Genomic DNA, 18,534 nt, shown 5'->3' with positions numbered 1-18,534 from the left:
GTGTGGAGACCAGCTTAGGCAGTGGTGGAGAGAAGAATCTTGATTGAAGAAAAAACGAAGAATTGAAGAAAAAAAATGCAAGCAACGGGTAACCCCAACTTACACATACACATAACAGCTCTGAGAATATTTTTTCAATGCCTTCCAAAGGTACTGACATCTGCAGTCTAGAGTCCTTTGGTCCTATGTTTAAAGGATCCACCTCATCATTGGAGTTCTCCTTAGCTACACCGGATAAGATCAAGTCCCCTTCGTTATTGTTTGGGGTATCTTCTACAATCATGTCATACTTTGTATCCAAATTCACCCAATTACTTGATGGTGTTCACTGTAGAGGTCCCAAGCATTCTCCCACACCTTTACTTGCAAAGGCCATAGCTGATCTGTCTACAGCCGTTGTGGCAGCAAGGCCATCGGTGACCATCTCTGTGAGTCTCATACAGGGGTACCTTCATCTCTCTCTCTCCCTGATGAAATTGTTTTAAAGACATCACAGTATTCTGTCAAGGCATCAGAATTAAAGGAGACTGATCCGACTCTTATTGATGTGTATAAGTACTACCTTGCATCTGAAGGATTAGGCTACTGTATTTAATTTTGGGTATTTCAGAACTCTTACATCTGCAAAGACCTTTCCATTACATCCTGCTCTGTGAGGTATTTCTCTAGGGGATTGGAAGTACCCCGGTAGGTTCTAGACATCCCTGAGTGCTTACTGGACCTATTCCCACTTGGAAACTATTTTGATAAGTGGTAGTCTATGACCCACCTCAGCAGAGAAACCTTTATATCAATAGAGGGCGTTCTTACATTAAAGGATAGCTATAATCCCTCTTTAAAACCCATAATCACTGGCAGGACCTGCCCTCTGCCCTATTCTGTCTGTGACCTTAATTTGCCAAACTCTGGTACAATGGTCTAAATCCTCTAAAAGAGATAGCTTTCTCCACCACAAATGTGGATCCTTTCGTGTGGAGCATTTGTCTGGAACCCTATGATTCAGCTGTGATAGTTTCTTGGAAGCATCTTGACTTGTCTCCCATATGGGTTCATTGTCTATTCAAATGTGCACAGCACTCTAGTTAAAGGCTTGGATGCGGACACTTGAATCAAGGAGTACCTGATCGGTTTGTTCTTTGAGGAACAACGTCTCTTTGAATCTACTTTGACATCAACATCAAGGATAAAACTGGAGGACTGAGCACCCACCTGCTCATGAGTCTGAGGAGAGGTCAGCTAAGTCTTCTCCCTCTCCTTCACCCTTTTTTGGAAGTATAGCTTGGCCTTGTAAGCCTGGTTTCCCAGCCACCTGCTTCTCAGCTTCTCAGGATCAAGTTATTTCTTGCCTGATGAACTAGTTCTGGGACTGGCAAGGACTTCTCTCCACACATTTGAGACAATCCTGTCATCAGAAAATACTTGTCCCATGGGCTTTGTTCTGGAACTCTAGAACAGGTAGTGTCTCCTACATGGCAAGATCATTCCCAGGGCAGCTCTTCTGATGTGGACACCATTGGACAACAATGAGGTACTGTTGTGCCTTTACCATCTACGAGGAACAAGAGTTCTTATTGTGATAGAGAGATAGTTTGGATCCTGACTTGATTGAAACTTTGTCCTGTTTGGTCTGTTCCCTTCAAAGACAATCTTTGGGAGGCCAGTTGTTCCCAACTGGTTTATTCTGGAAATGGTGGTGGTGGGGGAATGCATTCCAGACCCTGTGCTGCAAGTGGGGGGACTTTGAAAGAGGGACACATAATACCCTAGGCCATCTACATGCTAGTGAAGCTAGTTTTCTGTTGCAAGAATTCTCTGACATGCATAGAATGTTTTAATGAGTCTGAGGGATCCATTCGTCTGGGTCTAGGCCTTCCCTGCCCAGTGGATTCACATGTTTTATAAGAAGGCTCTTCTGGCAATATTTTTGTTTTGCCTTTACTCAGACCAATGTTTTTCACCACCTTGATAAGACTCTTAATAGTTGCTTCATGGATTCTGATGCCTCATTGGATCTGGGGAATCAGGAGCATCTCTGGTCTTGCAGGTTTTCCCATAGGGCTCTCTCCAGGGACACTTGTTCTTCTTACAGACAGTTATAAATTTGGCATTATTGGATCTGTATGTCCTTTTGCACATTTTCATGAGGGGATCTACCTTCTATATCTTGCCCGATCCTTTTTTAGGAAGCTTCCATGTACCCTACCTGATTGGTTATGCTGACTCTGTGCAATCGAACCTTGGTTCTCAAAGGGGGTTAGGGACCACTGTTACTCTTCTTGTTGTTTCTTCTGACAAAGTAATTCTTAGGGGCCTTCTTGGGTAGTCCCCGCTTTGGCAATGTGGATATATTGGCAGTCCATACAGACATGTGCCCTCTTTTTTCTCTTGGCTCTCTATGACTTCCTGTGTCCCTCAATTGACCAGAATGAAAATTGGAATTTTGTACACCGTAAAATCCTTTTCTTGGAGTCCATTGTAGGAGACAGATTCCACCCCACTGTATTTATGATCAATGCTTCCCACAAAGGGAGCCACACTGGGAATATGCAGGGGTTATCCTGTGCTAGCCTTCAGATTTTCTTTTTTGCTATTTCTCAATCCCCCTGTAGCCGGCAGTATAACCTGAAAGTATATGACTTCCTGTGTCTCTCAATAGTATCCAAGAAAATGATTTTACAGTGAGTACAAGAAAACTATTTTTAGTAATAATCATGAAATTAAACATCATGCGAGCTTGGGTGAGAGCAGAATTAGTCTATGAAGGTACAGAGTGAGTACCATACAGGTGAAACTCGATAAATTAGAATATCGTGCAAAAGTTCATTTATTTCACTAATGCAACTTAAAAGGTGAAACTAATATATGAGATAGACTCATTACATGCAAAGCAAGATAGTTCAAGCCGTGATTTGTCATAATTGTGATGATTATGGCTTACAGCTCATGAAAACCCCAAATGCACAATCTTAGAAAAGTAGATTATTACATCCAATCAATAAAACAAGGATTGTACATAGAACAATATCGGACCTCTGAAAAGTATAAGCATGCATATGTACTCAGTACTTGGTTTGGGCCCCTTTTGCAGCAATTACTGCCTCAATGCGGCGTGGCATGGAAGCTATCAGCCTGTGGCACTGCTGAGGTGTTATGGAAGACCAGGATGCTTCAATAGCGGCCTTCAGCTCTTCTGCATTGTTCGGTCTCATGTCTCTCATCTTTCTCTTGGCAATGCCCCATAGATTCTCTATGGGGTTCAGGTCAGGCGAGTTTGCTGGCCAATCAAGCACAGTAATCCCACGGTCATTGAACCAGGTTTTGGTGCTTTTGGCAGTGTGGGCAGGTGCCAAGTCCTGCTGGAAAATGAAGTCAGCATCCCTATAGAGCTCGTCTGCGGAAAGAAGGATGAAGTGCTCCAAAATCTCCTGATGGACAGCTGCGTTGACCCTGGACTTAATGAAGCACAGTGGACCAACACCAGCAGATGACATGGCTCCCCAAATCAACACAGACTGTGGAAACTTCACACTGGACTTCAAGCATCTCGCAGTGTGTGCCTCTCCATTCTTCCTCCATACTCTGGGTCCTTGGTTTCCAAATGAAATGCAAAATTTGCTCTCATCAGAAAAGAGGACTTTGGACCACTGAGCAGCAGACCAGGTCTGTTTTTCTTTAGCCCAGGTAAGACGCTTCTGACGTTGTATGTTGTTAAGGAGTGGCTTGACAGGAGGAATTATGTTGAATTATGTTGCTATTCATTCTGAATAACACCCCAGCACACATTGGAAACGCACCACATTTCACATGCGTTACAGTGCACCACAACACAAAAATTTAGATGCCTTTCAGAAAATGGTGCTTGTCCAGTTTTAGGTGTGTTGGGGTGTGTTGGCAGCCCATTCAAAATAAACAAGTTTGCTTTAATGCAGTGTGCATTTACATGCGGAATATGGCATTTTGCTAAGGCCGCTAGCAGAGTGCCTCCAGCAACTGAGCATCAGTTCTGAGTTTGCTCTGGAGCCTAAACATACCTCCAGCTTCAGTAGCTCTGGTTTCATGGCTACTTTAACCCTTCTATAACCAGATATTTTTGCAGCTTAAATGCCCAGACCAAGTGTCAGTATGCATCAGTTACCTTGACGTTTTAACTTATGTTTAAGGTTCACATCAGGCCTGAGAACTAGGAACACGCACGGCTGCACATTTCTAGTTCTCTGCTGCAATATTAAGTAATGTTCTTACACCAAGGGGCATTTTCGTAAAAAAGGCACATAGCAGTCACAAAGGATTTAAAGCAGCTCCTCTGTACTACAACTACTACACCTACCTATCCTGAGTTTTAGGTGTTTGGCCACTAATGGTCTAGAAGAGAAAGTAACAAGCACACTGCAAGGAAGGAAGGGGTAGAAATGTATTTGTGGTCATACACAGAACGAATTTCAACCATTTCTTGCTGAATTGGAGTGTGTGGCCCTGCTGTTAACGGCGGTCCTGACAAAAGTCAGTTTTTCATTCTAATCAGTAGACTGCGGGTAGATTGTGACCAACCTTTTTGTGGTATCTTTAAAGGGTACATGGTTAGCAAGACTGGCTGAAAAGAATTACTAACCATTTGGCAGTTAAATACCATAGGAGGAATTTATTAAAACTGGAGCAGAAACAATCTGGAGTACTTGCTCATAATAACCAATCAGCTTCTCTCTTCAGTTTGTTCAGTTCTCATAACCCCCCATGTATTTCAAGTGGGTCATTTAGCTGAAGTTAAGCTTTAAAAGCTGAGTAAAGCGAGGTGTGTACTTTTAGCTAAGGGAAAGGAGGAAGCAGGATTGGACTACAAATGTCACCAGACCTGTACTTCACCAAGAACCCGTCTGTCACCATGGCAGAGGGACTAGTAGTCTCCCCATATGAACCATGTGAATAGATGACATGGTTGTGCAGGTAGACGCATGCACAGTGGTGCCGAATTCATATTGTGATTGGAGCCTGCATGGAGAAGAACCCTTCATATTTAGGTAAGTGCATGGCAGCGAGATGGGGTGAGGGGTTGCTATGTGACCATGTTTTATCCTAAATATGGGTGTAACATGAAATATGGTCTTTAAAGCTATGGATCCAGATCCTTACGACTCTAGTCGTGTTTATAAAATTTACTAATAAATATTCATTATACAATTATGTGAAACATATTACTGCAAAATGTTAAATGGCAGCAAATTGTACATTCCACCAATATTCTTAATGTGTTATTAGATGGTATTTAGAAACCAAAAATAAACTTTTTTTTCCCGACAAATGACAATTTCTTTTCAGACACAAAGCTCTGAAGACCTATAATTTATGCATAAAAAGAACTGAAGAGGCTATGTAATAAATTGCAATTGTCCCATTGTGTCTGTACTTCTTGGTATTTTACTGATTTATTTTAGGACCCAAATGTTGATTAAAACCAGTTTGCTTCAAAGCAGACTTTACAGTTTGCAAAACAAGCTAATTACAGGGATTGGATTTAAATATACATAGAGAGAGGCCAGGAAAGAATGGAGCTAGGAAAAATCTGAGAGGGAGACAGAAGGGTTTAAGGGAAAATAGGATGGGGACACAGGATGATCTGAAGGCACACATGTTAAATATAGTTACTTTTAAAACAAAAAAGAAGTTGAGAGAAGAACATGGAGAGGAGATTGGATTGTGGGAGAGAAGGAGAATTAAAGTGACACATTCAGGAGTTAAATCTTAAAAATGCATTTAATAAGGTCTGGTACTGTTAACAGTTAAGGTACTTGAATGCAATTTTAAGATTTAACTCCTGAGTTTAGTTTAACTTTAATTCTCCTTCTCTCCCAAAGGAAGACAAAAGGATCAATTTACACAGCTAAGACACTGAGATAAGGATCCTTACTTTCAACAAAAAGTGACACTCCTAGTCAGAGAACTCCAATGAGATCTACAAAATGACACATGGCTGAAATAAAAATCTAAAGCTTTGTGAATTGAGCCTAGAATGAGGCAGCTAGGAAGTGAGTGAAGAGAGGAGGGGAAAGAAGAGAGAGGGTAGGTAACAGAAGGAGGGGAGAAGATGAAGGAGGGAGGGGGGGGTTTGTCCTTAGTGACTCTGAGGTGGGTTTATCGAGGATCACCAGACAGTTTTCCCACTAAGCAATTGGACGCATGCTGTCTGCTACCTGTGATTATGTCAGGGTCACCAACAGTTAACTCCTAAGTATTCCAGACACATCGGTGCCCTGACATTTCAGGACTTGAGTTGCTGGATCACATTGCCTGTGCGGAGACATCATGTATGTATCGGTGCCCTGCTGTTCCTGTTGGCATGTTCTTCTGTGCCTGCTGTGTGCCCTGCTGCTGATGGACAAAGGGTGCTGCACATGGACCCCTGGCACCAACTACAGATATCCTCAAGTCAAAGCCAGGGAGCCCCTCTCTTCCCTCAGAAGGTAAGCCGCTCATCTGCTGTGCTTGCACTTTTCATTGCTCAGACTAGCTATTGAGCAGATGTGTAAAGTCACTGGGTGATATTTGTAAATAAAAGTGAAGGAAAAGAAAAAGATGTGACCAATCAGAACGGTCATTTTCCTCCAAAGGGATAAAAGTGAAAGAGTATGGATCTCTCGTGTGTGTCTCTGTTTTACCTTCTGCAGCTAGAATACAAATATGTATGTAGAATGATATCCAATGTATATGCAATGCGGAGCACAGCTGGTCTTGATTTATTAGACATTCTCATGTACAGAAATTGGGGAGGATGGTAGAGGTGTGACATGAACTGTGCACAGGTGTCAATGGCTGGCTGCTTTCTTTTCCTGATCCCTGAGAATGTTCATTGTACCATTGAGTCCCCGTTCACACTTTCACATTGCGCTCCGGTGTGCGTTCACGCAACATGTCAAAAACTTACAATGTTCTTGCGGTGCCATTAGTCCCTGTTCACACCCTGGCGTTTTGACGCTCAAAGCTAAGTGCAACAAAACAGAAGAAATCCCATTCGTTTCTATGGTCCCTGTTCACACCTAAGAGTTTTGTTGCCAGCTGTAAAACGCTGAATGCTGGAAAAGGTACAGGAGCTTCTTTTGGGCAGATTACAGCGTGCTTAGCCACATAGACTTCAGTGGAAACACACGGAAACATGCGACACAAACGATTTGCGCATTCACAGCAATGCATTTCAATCTGCTCAATAAAACGTGTGTCTTTTTTATGCGCGTCTAATGTGCATAAAATGTGCAAAGCGCGCACAAATGTGCAATCCACGCGAAGGAAAGACGTGCATAAAACACACGGAAACGCTGACACCTAGGTGTGAGTGGAGATTTACTTGTTAATGGCACCCCAGACACACTTTTGCCCACGCGTCAAACGCTTACAAACGCATGGTAAAAAAAATGCAGGAGGCTTGAAACTGAAAAAGCTGCATGAGGTTTTTTGCCACGTTTGTCACGCATTCAGCAGCCCATTGAAATGAATGGGCTGACATGCGGCAATGGTGTTTAAATCATGTGAACACATGCGAATGGGACGCGCGTTCACGCATCACAAAAGTTTGAAGGGCCTTAAAGCTGGACTCCAGGAAAAGAAAATATTATCTAAATTCAAGAGGCATGAGCGGAATTTATCAAAACTGGAGCAGACCGAATCTGGAGCAGTTGCCCATGGCAACCAATGAGCTTCTCTCTTCAGTTTGCTCAGGTAAGATTTGAAAATGAGACAGATAAGCTGATTGGTTGCAGTGCAAATCTGCTCCAGATTTTGTCTGCTCCAGTTTTGATAAATTCCCTCCTCGTGTATTCCTGAATATTGGGGGTTCATTTAGAAAGGCCCTTGTTCACATCTTGGCGTTTTGTCACTCAAAGGTAAGTATGACAAAACGCTCAAGACAAGGAATCCCATTCATTTCTATGGCCCCTGTTCACACCTGAGCATCTTGTTGCACGTTTTGTCACCTGACGTTTTTCCCATTGAAGGCTATGTCAGGTGTTTTTCTGCTCGTGAACAAACACTCAGGTGTGACCAGGGGGCCATGGAAATGAATGGGATTCCTTGTCTTGAGCACTTTGTCACGCTTAGCTTTAATCAACAAAACACCAAGGTGTGAACAGAAGCTTTGTGTATTTCTCCCAGATCTGTGCAGTAATCCAGTTTCAAACTTTGCCTCTGTAGGTACAGGAGCTTCCTGTAATAAAGAGTGGTCACTGCTGCTCTCTCTCCTTGTGCAGGGTGACGGGTCTTGTATCCACCCCCTCCTGTAGTTGCCTGCAGGCAGCCTGTAGAGGGTGGAGCCTGTTGGGTCACTCCCACAGCTCTGCTCTCTGTACAGGCTATGCACAGCACAGTTAATATGAGGAATTTTTGCGCATGCAAAGTGGTTTTATATTCTCTGTGGTTATTGAAAAGTATATTTAAATAAAAAGTTTGTGTCTGTGGAGTTCAGCTTTAAGTATAAAAAGATACAGTGTCTACATGCAGAAACACAGCGGTGCTTGATTTAGATTTAGATCTGTTCTAGATTTATTAGACATTCTGATGGGGTGATATTAGGGAGAATGTCAGAAGTGTGACCTGAACTCTGCACAAGTGTGAACGCCTGGACCGCTGCTTTCCGTGATACCTGGGATGTGTCATTGTGCCATTTAAAGAGAACATGTTAGTGCAGAAATATGGGATCCGCCATTCGTGACTACTTTTTAAAGGTGCGGGCTGGGCATATGTTGTCACCATCCTTGCTTTGCTACCTAAAGTTATATTTCCCATAGTGACCAGTGCTGCGCGCAATGAGGCTAGAGACAGCAGCACCTTGCTTCAACATTTCCAAATTGTAATAACTTTCTTCTTGGCCCATTCACACCTGATGATTGGTCTGTGCTGAGCAGCTTTGCCTGACCCAGTCCTAATGCATAGACAAGTAGAATTGGGTTGCTGTGGTGTGCGGTGAGTGCACTGGTGACGCAGTGCATCTCATCGCAATGTGTAGGGGTAAATAGAGATAAGGGTTAGTGGCGTGCTTGTGCGACAACTGCCGAATGGGCCGGTGTGCACACGGGCACACTGCCCGTTCAGCATTGCAGTCATCGGAAGCCCGCCCCTCAGCGGGGCAGGCTTGCGATGATCGCAAGTATGATCTGCCTGCCCATGATGGGCAGATCGTACGTTTTTTAAATTACTTTACAACCCTCGCAAGACAAAAGTCTGGGGGCAGCAGGAGAGGGGTATTAAAGATTTTCTTTTTGCAACAGTCCATTTAAAATAAAATTTCAGGTTGTGACTACAAAATAAAGACTGGAATGTGATTCAGTGTCATTGATGAATTCACTGTTCACATTGTTTTAAAAAAATTTTTTTAGCATGAAAAAATATGTTCCTGCTTGTCCACCCCTCTGGCTGCCTGGGAGTTTAACAGATGTAGTTATATTTAAAGGTTATTTTAGGATTAAGAAATTGTAATACGTTCAGGCAAGATAGGGCCCCTTCTATGCTCTAATATGTTGTAACCCTTGCACCACCGGATATTGACTGCTGACATAGGAAGAAGTTCAGCTGCAGAGTCCCTCTTTTTGGTGGAGTCATTCATGGTTGACATTCTAATAAGCTTTTATAGCAACAACCATGATACCATTTATTGTAAAGGTGCCCATACACTGTACGATTATCGTACGATAATCGCGGGAAATCCCACGATCATACGATAATCGCAAAGTGTATGGAAGGCGAGCGGCCGTTTCTACTGTACGGTCGCACGTCTTCCATCGAACAAGCAGGCTGGAAAACCCGCTGAGAATCGTACGACTCTCGGCGGGTTAGTAGCGTGCTTGTTCGACAACTGCCGAACGGGCCGGTGTGCGCACGTGCACACTGCCTGGTAAGCATTGCAGTCATAGGAAGCCCGCCGCCTTAGTGGGGCGGGCTTGCGATGATCGCAAGTACGATCTGCCTGTCCAAGATGGGCAGATCGTACGTTTTTTAAATAAGTTTACAACCCTCGCAAGACAGAAGTCTTGCGAGGGTTGTAAAGTGTATGGCCACCTTAATACATGCCGGCAAGATAGGGCGGGCCCCTTGTAGTTGATGTCTGTGAAGGTTCTCATTCATCCAGGTCATGGTATATCTGTAAAAAAATAAGTCAAGGCAACTGGACTTGCTGTATTTATCTTGAAGACGTTTCACTGGCCATCCAACCGGCTTTCTCAATTCAGAATGACTTGTATAAAAAATTATCTGGAAATAAATATGGTGAGTGTTAAGTTGCCCACACACCTTGCGATAATCGTACGATAATCACGGCAAATCCCGCAATCGTACGATTATCGTAAGGTGTGTGGAAGTCGTGCGACCTCTACTACTGTAAGGTCGCACGACTTTTATCTTAGGAACATGTTCGAAAACCCGCCGAGAATCGCACGATTTTTGGTGGGTGTGTAGCATGTTCGTAGGATAAAATCTGGACAGGCCGGTGTGTGCAAGCGCACACTGCCCGTTCGGCATTGCGTTGATCGGAAGCTCGCCCCTCAGCGGGGCGGGCTTGCGATCATCGCAAGTACGATCTGCCTGTCCAAGATGGGCAGATCGTACGTTTTTTTTAATTACCTTACAACCATTGCAAGACAAAAGTCTTGCGATGGTTGTAAGGTGTGTGCCCAGAATTACTCCAATCCACATAATCTGTTAGTCACAACCAGGTGTTGATTTCATTTGCATAATTGGAGTCTAGGAGGTGTTATTAACCTGCCCAGAGAGAGGTGTTAAAACATCATTGTATGTGGCAGACAATAGATGTCTCATCCCCCCACTTCAATTGTAGTTGATGCTCTAAAACAGGGGTAGCCAAACTGCGGCCCTCTAGCCTTGGTGAAACTACAAATACTATCATTCATTTGTCTCAGTAGGCCATACCTGTGGCTGCCAGAGTCGTGCAATGCCTAATGGGACTTGTAGTTTCATCACAGCTGAAGGGCCGCAGTTTAACTACCCATGCTCTAAAATGTTCTAATCCTTGCACCTCCAAAGACTATGGCTCTTCTTGTGGCATGGGCATATATGGGCTGCTGACATGGGAAACAGTTTAGCTGCAGAGTCCGCCTGTTTGTAGGGCTGGGTTTTAGGGGGGTCAGTCAGGGATGACATCCTAATAAGCTTTGAGACGTGTTTACACCATCTCCGTTGAGCTGCGTTTTTCTGAACACCACTGCACATGTATGGTGTGCGCAATTGTTTTCCCTGTGTCAAATTCCAACTAGAAATGTGCAATGGTGTGCAGAAAACTGCAGCTCAGTGCTCATGGTGTAAACAAGCCTAAGCTCTAATATGTTGTAACCCTTGCACCACCAGATATTGACAGCTTATATAGGAAGAAGTTCAGCTGCAGAATGCCTCTTTTTAGGGGGGTGGGGACTGGGGGTCATTCATGGTTGACATTCTAATAAGCTTTTAGAGTAACAACCATTATACCATTTACTGTAATACATGCAGGCAAGATAGGACACTTTGTAGCTGATGCTTTGAAATGTTGTAACCCTTACACCTCCAGACACTATGGCTCTTCTTGTAATAGTAACAACCATGATACCATTTATTGTAATACATGCAGGCAAGATAGGACCCCTTGTAGCTGATGCTCTGAAATGTTGTAACCCTTACACCTCCAGACACTATGGCTCTTCTTGTAATAGTAACAACCATGATACCATTTATTGTAATACATGCAGGCAAGATAGGACCCCTTGTAGCTGATGCTCTGAAATGTTGTAACCCTTACACCTCCAGACACTATGGCTCTTCTTGTAATAGTAACAACCATGATGCCATTTATTGTAATACATGCAGGCAAGATGCTCTGAAATGTTGTAACCCTTACTCCTCCAGACACTATGGCTCTTCTTGTAATAGTAACAACCATGATACCATTTATTGTAATACATGCAGGCAAGATAGGCCCCTTTGTAGCTGATGCTCTGAATGTTGTAATCCTTACACCTCCAGAGACTATGGCTTTTCTTGTAATTGTAACAACCATGATAAAATTTACTGTAATACATGCAGGCAAGATGCTCTGAAATGTTGTAACCCTTACTCCTCCAGACACTATGGCTCTTCTTGTAATAGTAACAACCATGATACCATTTATTGTAATACATGCAGGCAAGATAGGCCCCTTTGTAGCTGATGCTCTGAATGTTGTAATCCTTACACCTCCAGAGACTATGGCTTTTCTTGTAATTGTAACAACCATGATAAAATTTACTGTAATACATGCAGGCAAGATGCTCTGAAATGTTGTAACCCTTACTCCTCCAGACACTATGGCTCTTCTTGTAATAGTAACAACCATGATACCATTTATTGTAATACATGCAGGCAAGATAGGCCCCTTTGTAGCTGATGCTCTGAATGTTGTAATCCTTACACCTCCAGAGACTATGGCTTTTCTTGTAATTGTAACAACCATGATAAAATTTACTGTAATACATGCAGGCAAGATGCTCTGAAATGTTGTAACCCTTACTCCTCCAGACACTATGGCTCTTCTTGTAATAGTAACAACCATGATACCATTTATTGTAATACATGCAGGCAAGATAGGCCCCTTTGTAGCTGATGCTCTGAATGTTGTAATCCTTACACCTCCAGAGACTATGGCTTTTCTTGTAATTGTAACAACCATGATAAAATTTACTGTAATACATGCAGGCAAGATGCTCTGAAATGTTGTAACCCTTACTCCTCCAGACACTATGGCTCTTCTTGTAATAGTAACAACCATGATACCATTTATTGTAATACATGCAGGCAAGATAGGCCCCTTTGTAGCTGATGCTCTGAATGTTGTAATCCTTACACCTCCAGAGACTATGGCTTTTCTTGTAATTGTAACAACCATGATAAAATTTACTGTAATACATGCAGGCAAGATGCTCTGAAATGTTGTAACCCTTACTCCTCCAGACACTATGGCTCTTCTTGTAATAGTAACAACCATGATACCATTTATTGTAATACATGCAGGCAAGATAGGCCCCTTTGTAGCTGATGCTCTGAATGTTGTAATCCTTACACCTCCAGAGACTATGGCTTTTCTTGTAATTGTAACAACCATGATAAAATTTACTGTAATACATGCAGGCAAGATGCTCTGAAATGTTGTAACCCTTACTCCTCCAGACACTATGGCTCTTCTTGTAATAGTAACAACCATGATACCATTTATTGTAATACATGCAGGCAAGATAGGCCCCTTTGTAGCTGATGCTCTGAATGTTGTAATCCTTACACCTCCAGAGACTATGGCTTTTCTTGTAATTGTAACAACCATGATAAAATTTACTGTAATACATGCAGGCAAGATGCTCTGAAATGTTGTAACCCTTACTCCTCCAGACACTATGGCTCTTCTTGTAATAGTAACAACCATGATACCATTTATTGTAATACATGCAGGCAAGATAGGCCCCTTTGTAGCTGATGCTCTGAATGTTGTAATCCTTACACCTCCAGAGACTATGGCTTTTCTTGTAATTGTAACAACCATGATAAAATTTACTGTAATACATGCAGGCAAGATGCTCTGAAATGTTGTAACCCTTACTCCTCCAGACACTATGGCTCTTCTTGTAATAGTAACAACCATGATACCATTTATTGTAATACATGCAGCCAAGATAGGACCCTTTGTAGCCGATGCTCTGAATGTTGTAATCCTTACACCTCCAGAGACTATGGCTTTTCTTGTAATTGTAACAACCATGATAAAATTTACTGTAATACATGCAGGCAAGATAGGACCCTTTGTAGCTGATGCTCTGAAATGTTGTAACCCTTACACCTCCAGACACTATGGCTCTTCTTGTAATAGTAACAACCACGATACCATTTATTGTAATACATGCAGGCAAGATAGGACCCTTTGTAGCTGATGCTCTGAAATGTTGTAACCCTTACACCTCCAGAGACTATGGCTTTTCTTGTAACACAGGCAGATATTGGCTGCTGCCATGGGAAGAAGTTCAGCTGCAGAGTCCCTCTGTTTGTAGGGCTGGGTTTTAGGGGGGGTCATTCAGGGTTGACATTCTAATAAGCTTTTATAGAAGCGACCATTATGCCATTTACAATTCCATCGAATAGGGTGTGCATTGTGAAATGAGCCGCTACTTTTTATTCCAGAAATCCACCCCTATTTATCAGCTAAGTGTGAATTTAACTGCCTGTGGGAATGCAATGCATTGTCCATTGTGGAGCAGATAATATTGCTGGCTAGATATTTATGACCTGGGGATGTTGAAGCACAAACACTAACAATTTATATGAACAAAATCAACAGAGGAAAAGCAGAGATAAACAAAATGTCAACAGAGCTGGCCTTTCAGAATGCAGTGTAGTGCAGTTCCAGTTTTCTTCCTTATATATCACTTTTTTCATTGCGTTTGCTGTACTTCTCTTTTTTTTTAGATGTTGTACTGAATTAATTATCCTCCTGGTACTTTGCACCACAAAAGCACTCCTACCCACAATGCTTTGTCCATGACAAACATTACGTGCACGATAAAAGGAGATTTGCCACAAAGTGTGAGATACATCGGATGGAAGCTCAGTGACTCCTAGGCAACATACCTTTAGAGTCAGACCTATAGAAATTCATGACAAGTGCCATTAATGTCCCAGAACTAGTTAAGGAAAGGTAGCTTCTGTGTGAGTATGTGCACACTACAAAGGATTCCCCTGAGTACTGATTCAAACTGTTGTGGTGTGGTAACGCATGGTAGTATGTGTGTTTTAGCGCATGGTGCCACAACGCATGCTGATGCATGTAACTAGATGCCATGTCGTTCCATTAATTTTGAATGGCCCCCCAAAGCACCTAGTCAACGCACCACACACAAGTATGTTATAGCATACCACAACACACAAATGTGAACCTTTTGCACGTTATGTTGCGGGTCCATTAGAATATAAAATACAGCACTTTATTGTGTGTGGGGTAACTGCAACTGTCTGAATGTGGTTTTCATGGCAATCCCCAGGGATTTAGTAATGGATAATATTAAAGGAAAGTATAATGTATTGGTATAGTGTGTATTACACTGTATATATTTAGATATTATTGCAGTGTTTACTTTCCAGGCCTAGTCACATCTTTAAATTACAGTAAAAAGCATGGCACCTCATTGTGGTGCCATTCATTTTAAATGGTACCTCAATGCACCTTGCCAACCTCCTCCCATGCCTGTGTGTTGCACCACACAACAATGCATAGATAAGACCCATCTGTAAGTTGTGGGGAGGTGTGCTGAAAAAAAGTTTGGATTCATTTTTTGTGTGTGTCAATATGTGCTGCCAACCAACTGTACAGTATTTGCCCAGTGCCTTGAGATCTGTAATTAGCAAAGTGCTTCTTCTGCCTCTTAGACCTTACTACTAGCCAGCCAGGCTCCCATCACAGTGATGGGCCAATGCTGGACGAAACAGCCTGGCCATGGGTAAGGTAATCTTTCATCTAACTTTCACATTTTTACAAGCTGTATTCTTGTATTAAATATAACAATTTGAATATTAGCCACTAGAGGGAGCTCTCAGGAACCCAGTGCAATTACTATATACAAGGTTATTCACAAAAGGGTGAAGAGTTTGGAGAAGGGAGGAGAAGTGAACAATCTAGGCCAGTGATGGCGAACCTTGGCACTCCAGCTGTTTTGGAACTACAAGTCCCATGAGGCATTGCAAGGCTCTGACAGCCACAGACATAACTCCCAGAGGCAGATGCATGTTGGGATTTGTAGTTTTGGCACAGCTGGAGTGCCAAGGTTCGCCACCACTGATCTAGGCCAACATAGCTGAACTGGAAAGTGAGGTGAATTGGAGAATTTTTCCACATGAGCTATGTTGTAGGAGATTGTTCACTTCTCCTGCCTTCCCCAAACTCTTCACCCTTTTGTTAATAACCATGTATATCTTTAACGGTTGAGATAAGATATCAGTCATCAGCAATGCATTAAATATTTACATTAAGCTTGCATTAAGCTCACCTAAAAGTTTATGTCTCCCAAAAAATGAAAACAATGCACATTCCGTTAAACATAAACTTCAACTATAAACTCATTCAAGTACACATTGTTGTAGTTGGCTATTGCAGTCTCTGTACTTACTGTTTTATTGTTGCATTGTGACTACAGTGTTTTAGTGTTATTATGTGTATTCTATTCACGCTTCGCTACCACTTAAGCTGAGACACCCCCAGTGTTGGGACCATACCACTAAACGTACAGGAAATAAGCTAGACCTGAAAAAAGGGGTCATTGTCTCCTGTGATGATTGTGGAGGTATTTCACATTAACAAGTGTAGTATAAACTGAGTAGAGAGGTACTGGCCAGCTATAAATTGACCTGTGCTAGTTGTGGATGCTCTGCTATATTTGGAAAAAAAACAACGAAAACTTGCTTATCCTCAATTTTCTTTAATATGACACATATTAATGCCATACATGGTGCCTTCTTAGGGTTGGAGGTGGCCCGTTATCGTGTGCCTATTAGTGTACGTTGGGGTTGTTTAACTTTTTATACTTTGTATTTTATTTGTTTTTCTGCTCTCTTTTTCCTTTATAATGTGTTGAAAGTAACAAACCTTCCTTTTATAAATTGAATGAAGCATAAACTGAGCTTGCAGTAATTTTATGCATCAGTGATTGCTCTTTGCTTTCATTCAAAAGGCAGCATGTGCAGTCATTGTAGAGGTCAACGATCACTTTCAGGTTCATCTACTTTGAGTTCCCATAGATAGCCGGAGAATGCAGAGCCGCTTAGCTGGAAGTGCAGTGCAGGACACACTGAAATACGTGGTACTCAGCTGTGCCCATTAAGGCTATGTTGGCAATGAAAGAACCCCTTTAAAAATCAGTTTCATGTTTCTCTTCATGCACAGTGGAGGGTTGAGAGGAGAATGAAATTAGACCTGCAGCTGTACTATATTGCACATAATAGTGCTTTTTTTCTACCAGCACACTTGCCAGAGCTGATGGCTTTCCCCCATTGAGGACTCCACTTAATGCATATATTAATACAAAAACAAAACCATTCCTTGGATGAAATGCCTGCATTAGTTTCTTTTTTTCCTGGAATTGTTTCATTTATTTTAACCTGGTAAAACACACTTCCTGTCCCTGGGTGGCTACACTCACTTTCCACTGGATCTATGGAAGCATCATGGTTGTCACCCAGGGCTGGACATTAAACATGCCTGCCTTTGTTCATCTCAAGACACCACACAGAAAAGGCGACAGGTATAAGGATGATAAGGGTTTTTTTAAGCAGTATAAGGAGGAATTAATGCCAATCCTGTGTGAGACATATAATGCTGATACAGAATATTGCACTTTTGCAAAGCAATCACAGGAGGCACATATCACTTTAATTCTGACGGACCATAAAGACCCGACAGTATGCGCAAGCTACAGACCTCAGGGGTGTGGAAATTTTAGAAAAAACTACTTGTCCAAGGACTAAAGCGGGGGCCCGATCTACTTGTCCCTCATGACAATCTAAAACTAAAAACTAAAAAAATAGTTTTAACCAAAACCATATTTAGCAGTGCTAAGAAGCGCTTCTCATTGGTCAGCGTCGTCAGGTGACCGCGTTGACCAACGAGTGCTTGCAATTTTCGACCGAAATTCAGAATATACGGAACAGGTACAGGTAGTACACCCGTACTGGTGGAGGGGAAGGACCGTTTGCCGAAAGGTAAGTATAGTGGGGAGGGAGATTTGTGCGGGTAATTCCAACTTCCCAAATTACTTGGGAAAGTGAATTTACCCTTTAGGGTTGGTGCAGACATGGGCAATCCGAGGACGCGCGATCATGTGCAGTTGCATACAGAGGTTGCGTCCGCATGTATGTGGTTACATCTGCGTGGCAATCGCTGAAAAAAGGTACATATACCTTTTCTTGCGACACGCACTGCGCAGTGTTTTCAACCGCGATTGCGTTGGACCGCCTGGCGGTATTGCGGCGGGAAAACGTGCAATCTGCCTGGCGGGACTGGAGTGCCATTAGAATATAATGGCCATTAGAATATAATGGCACTGCCAGCACGATCGGCGGCGGTGTGCGATTCCGTGACCGCCCAGCCATCCGCTCGGATTCGTGTTCGATGACCAGGCAGTCACGGATCGCACAACACCGCCGATCGCGCTGGCAGTGCCATTATTCTCTAATGGCACCCCAGTCGTGCCAGGCAGATTGCATGGTTTCCCGCTGCAATACCGCCCTGCCTGTGCGGTTGCACATGATTGGGGTTGAAAACACATTTTTTTAAACCTTTTTTTTTCCACTGAACTTTATTGCTATCACATAAGGAGCAAACAAGCTCCCTATGTGATAGCCAATTTGCAGTGACAGGTCCTGTTTATGGAGACATCAGGGGTCTTTAAGACCCCTAATGTCACCTAGGGACCCCCAGAGAATATAAAGTTGAAAATTAACAGGTGATATCTGGAGATCTAAATGGCTTTGCCATTAAAAACAATCAAGTTTTTGTTTACC

The 18,534-nt window shown here is 42.7% G+C and overlaps 1 protein-coding gene across 1 annotated transcript in view; it reads left to right on the top strand.

Annotated features, from left to right (window-relative positions):
* The first annotated feature begins 6,098 nt into the window (after window positions 1-6,098).
* The window catches only part of EMID1 (EMI domain containing 1), a 78,394-nt gene continuing 65,958 nt past the window's right edge, over window positions 6,099-18,534 (top strand). The window contains exon 1 of the mRNA XM_018561740.1: window positions 6,099-6,455. Coding sequence (XP_018417242.1) covers window positions 6,298-6,455 — 158 coding nt within the window. The 5' untranslated portion in view covers window positions 6,099-6,297. The remainder of the gene's footprint in view (window positions 6,456-18,534) is intronic.

The sequence above is a fragment of the Nanorana parkeri genome, unplaced genomic scaffold, assembly GCF_000935625.1.
Source record: "Nanorana parkeri isolate BGI_ZX_2015 unplaced genomic scaffold, ASM93562v1 scaffold540, whole genome shotgun sequence".
NCBI lineage: Eukaryota > Metazoa > Chordata > Amphibia > Anura > Dicroglossidae > Nanorana > Nanorana parkeri.
Note: the sequence above shows the minus strand (reverse complement) of the source record. Positions and strands in the feature narration are given on the sequence as shown.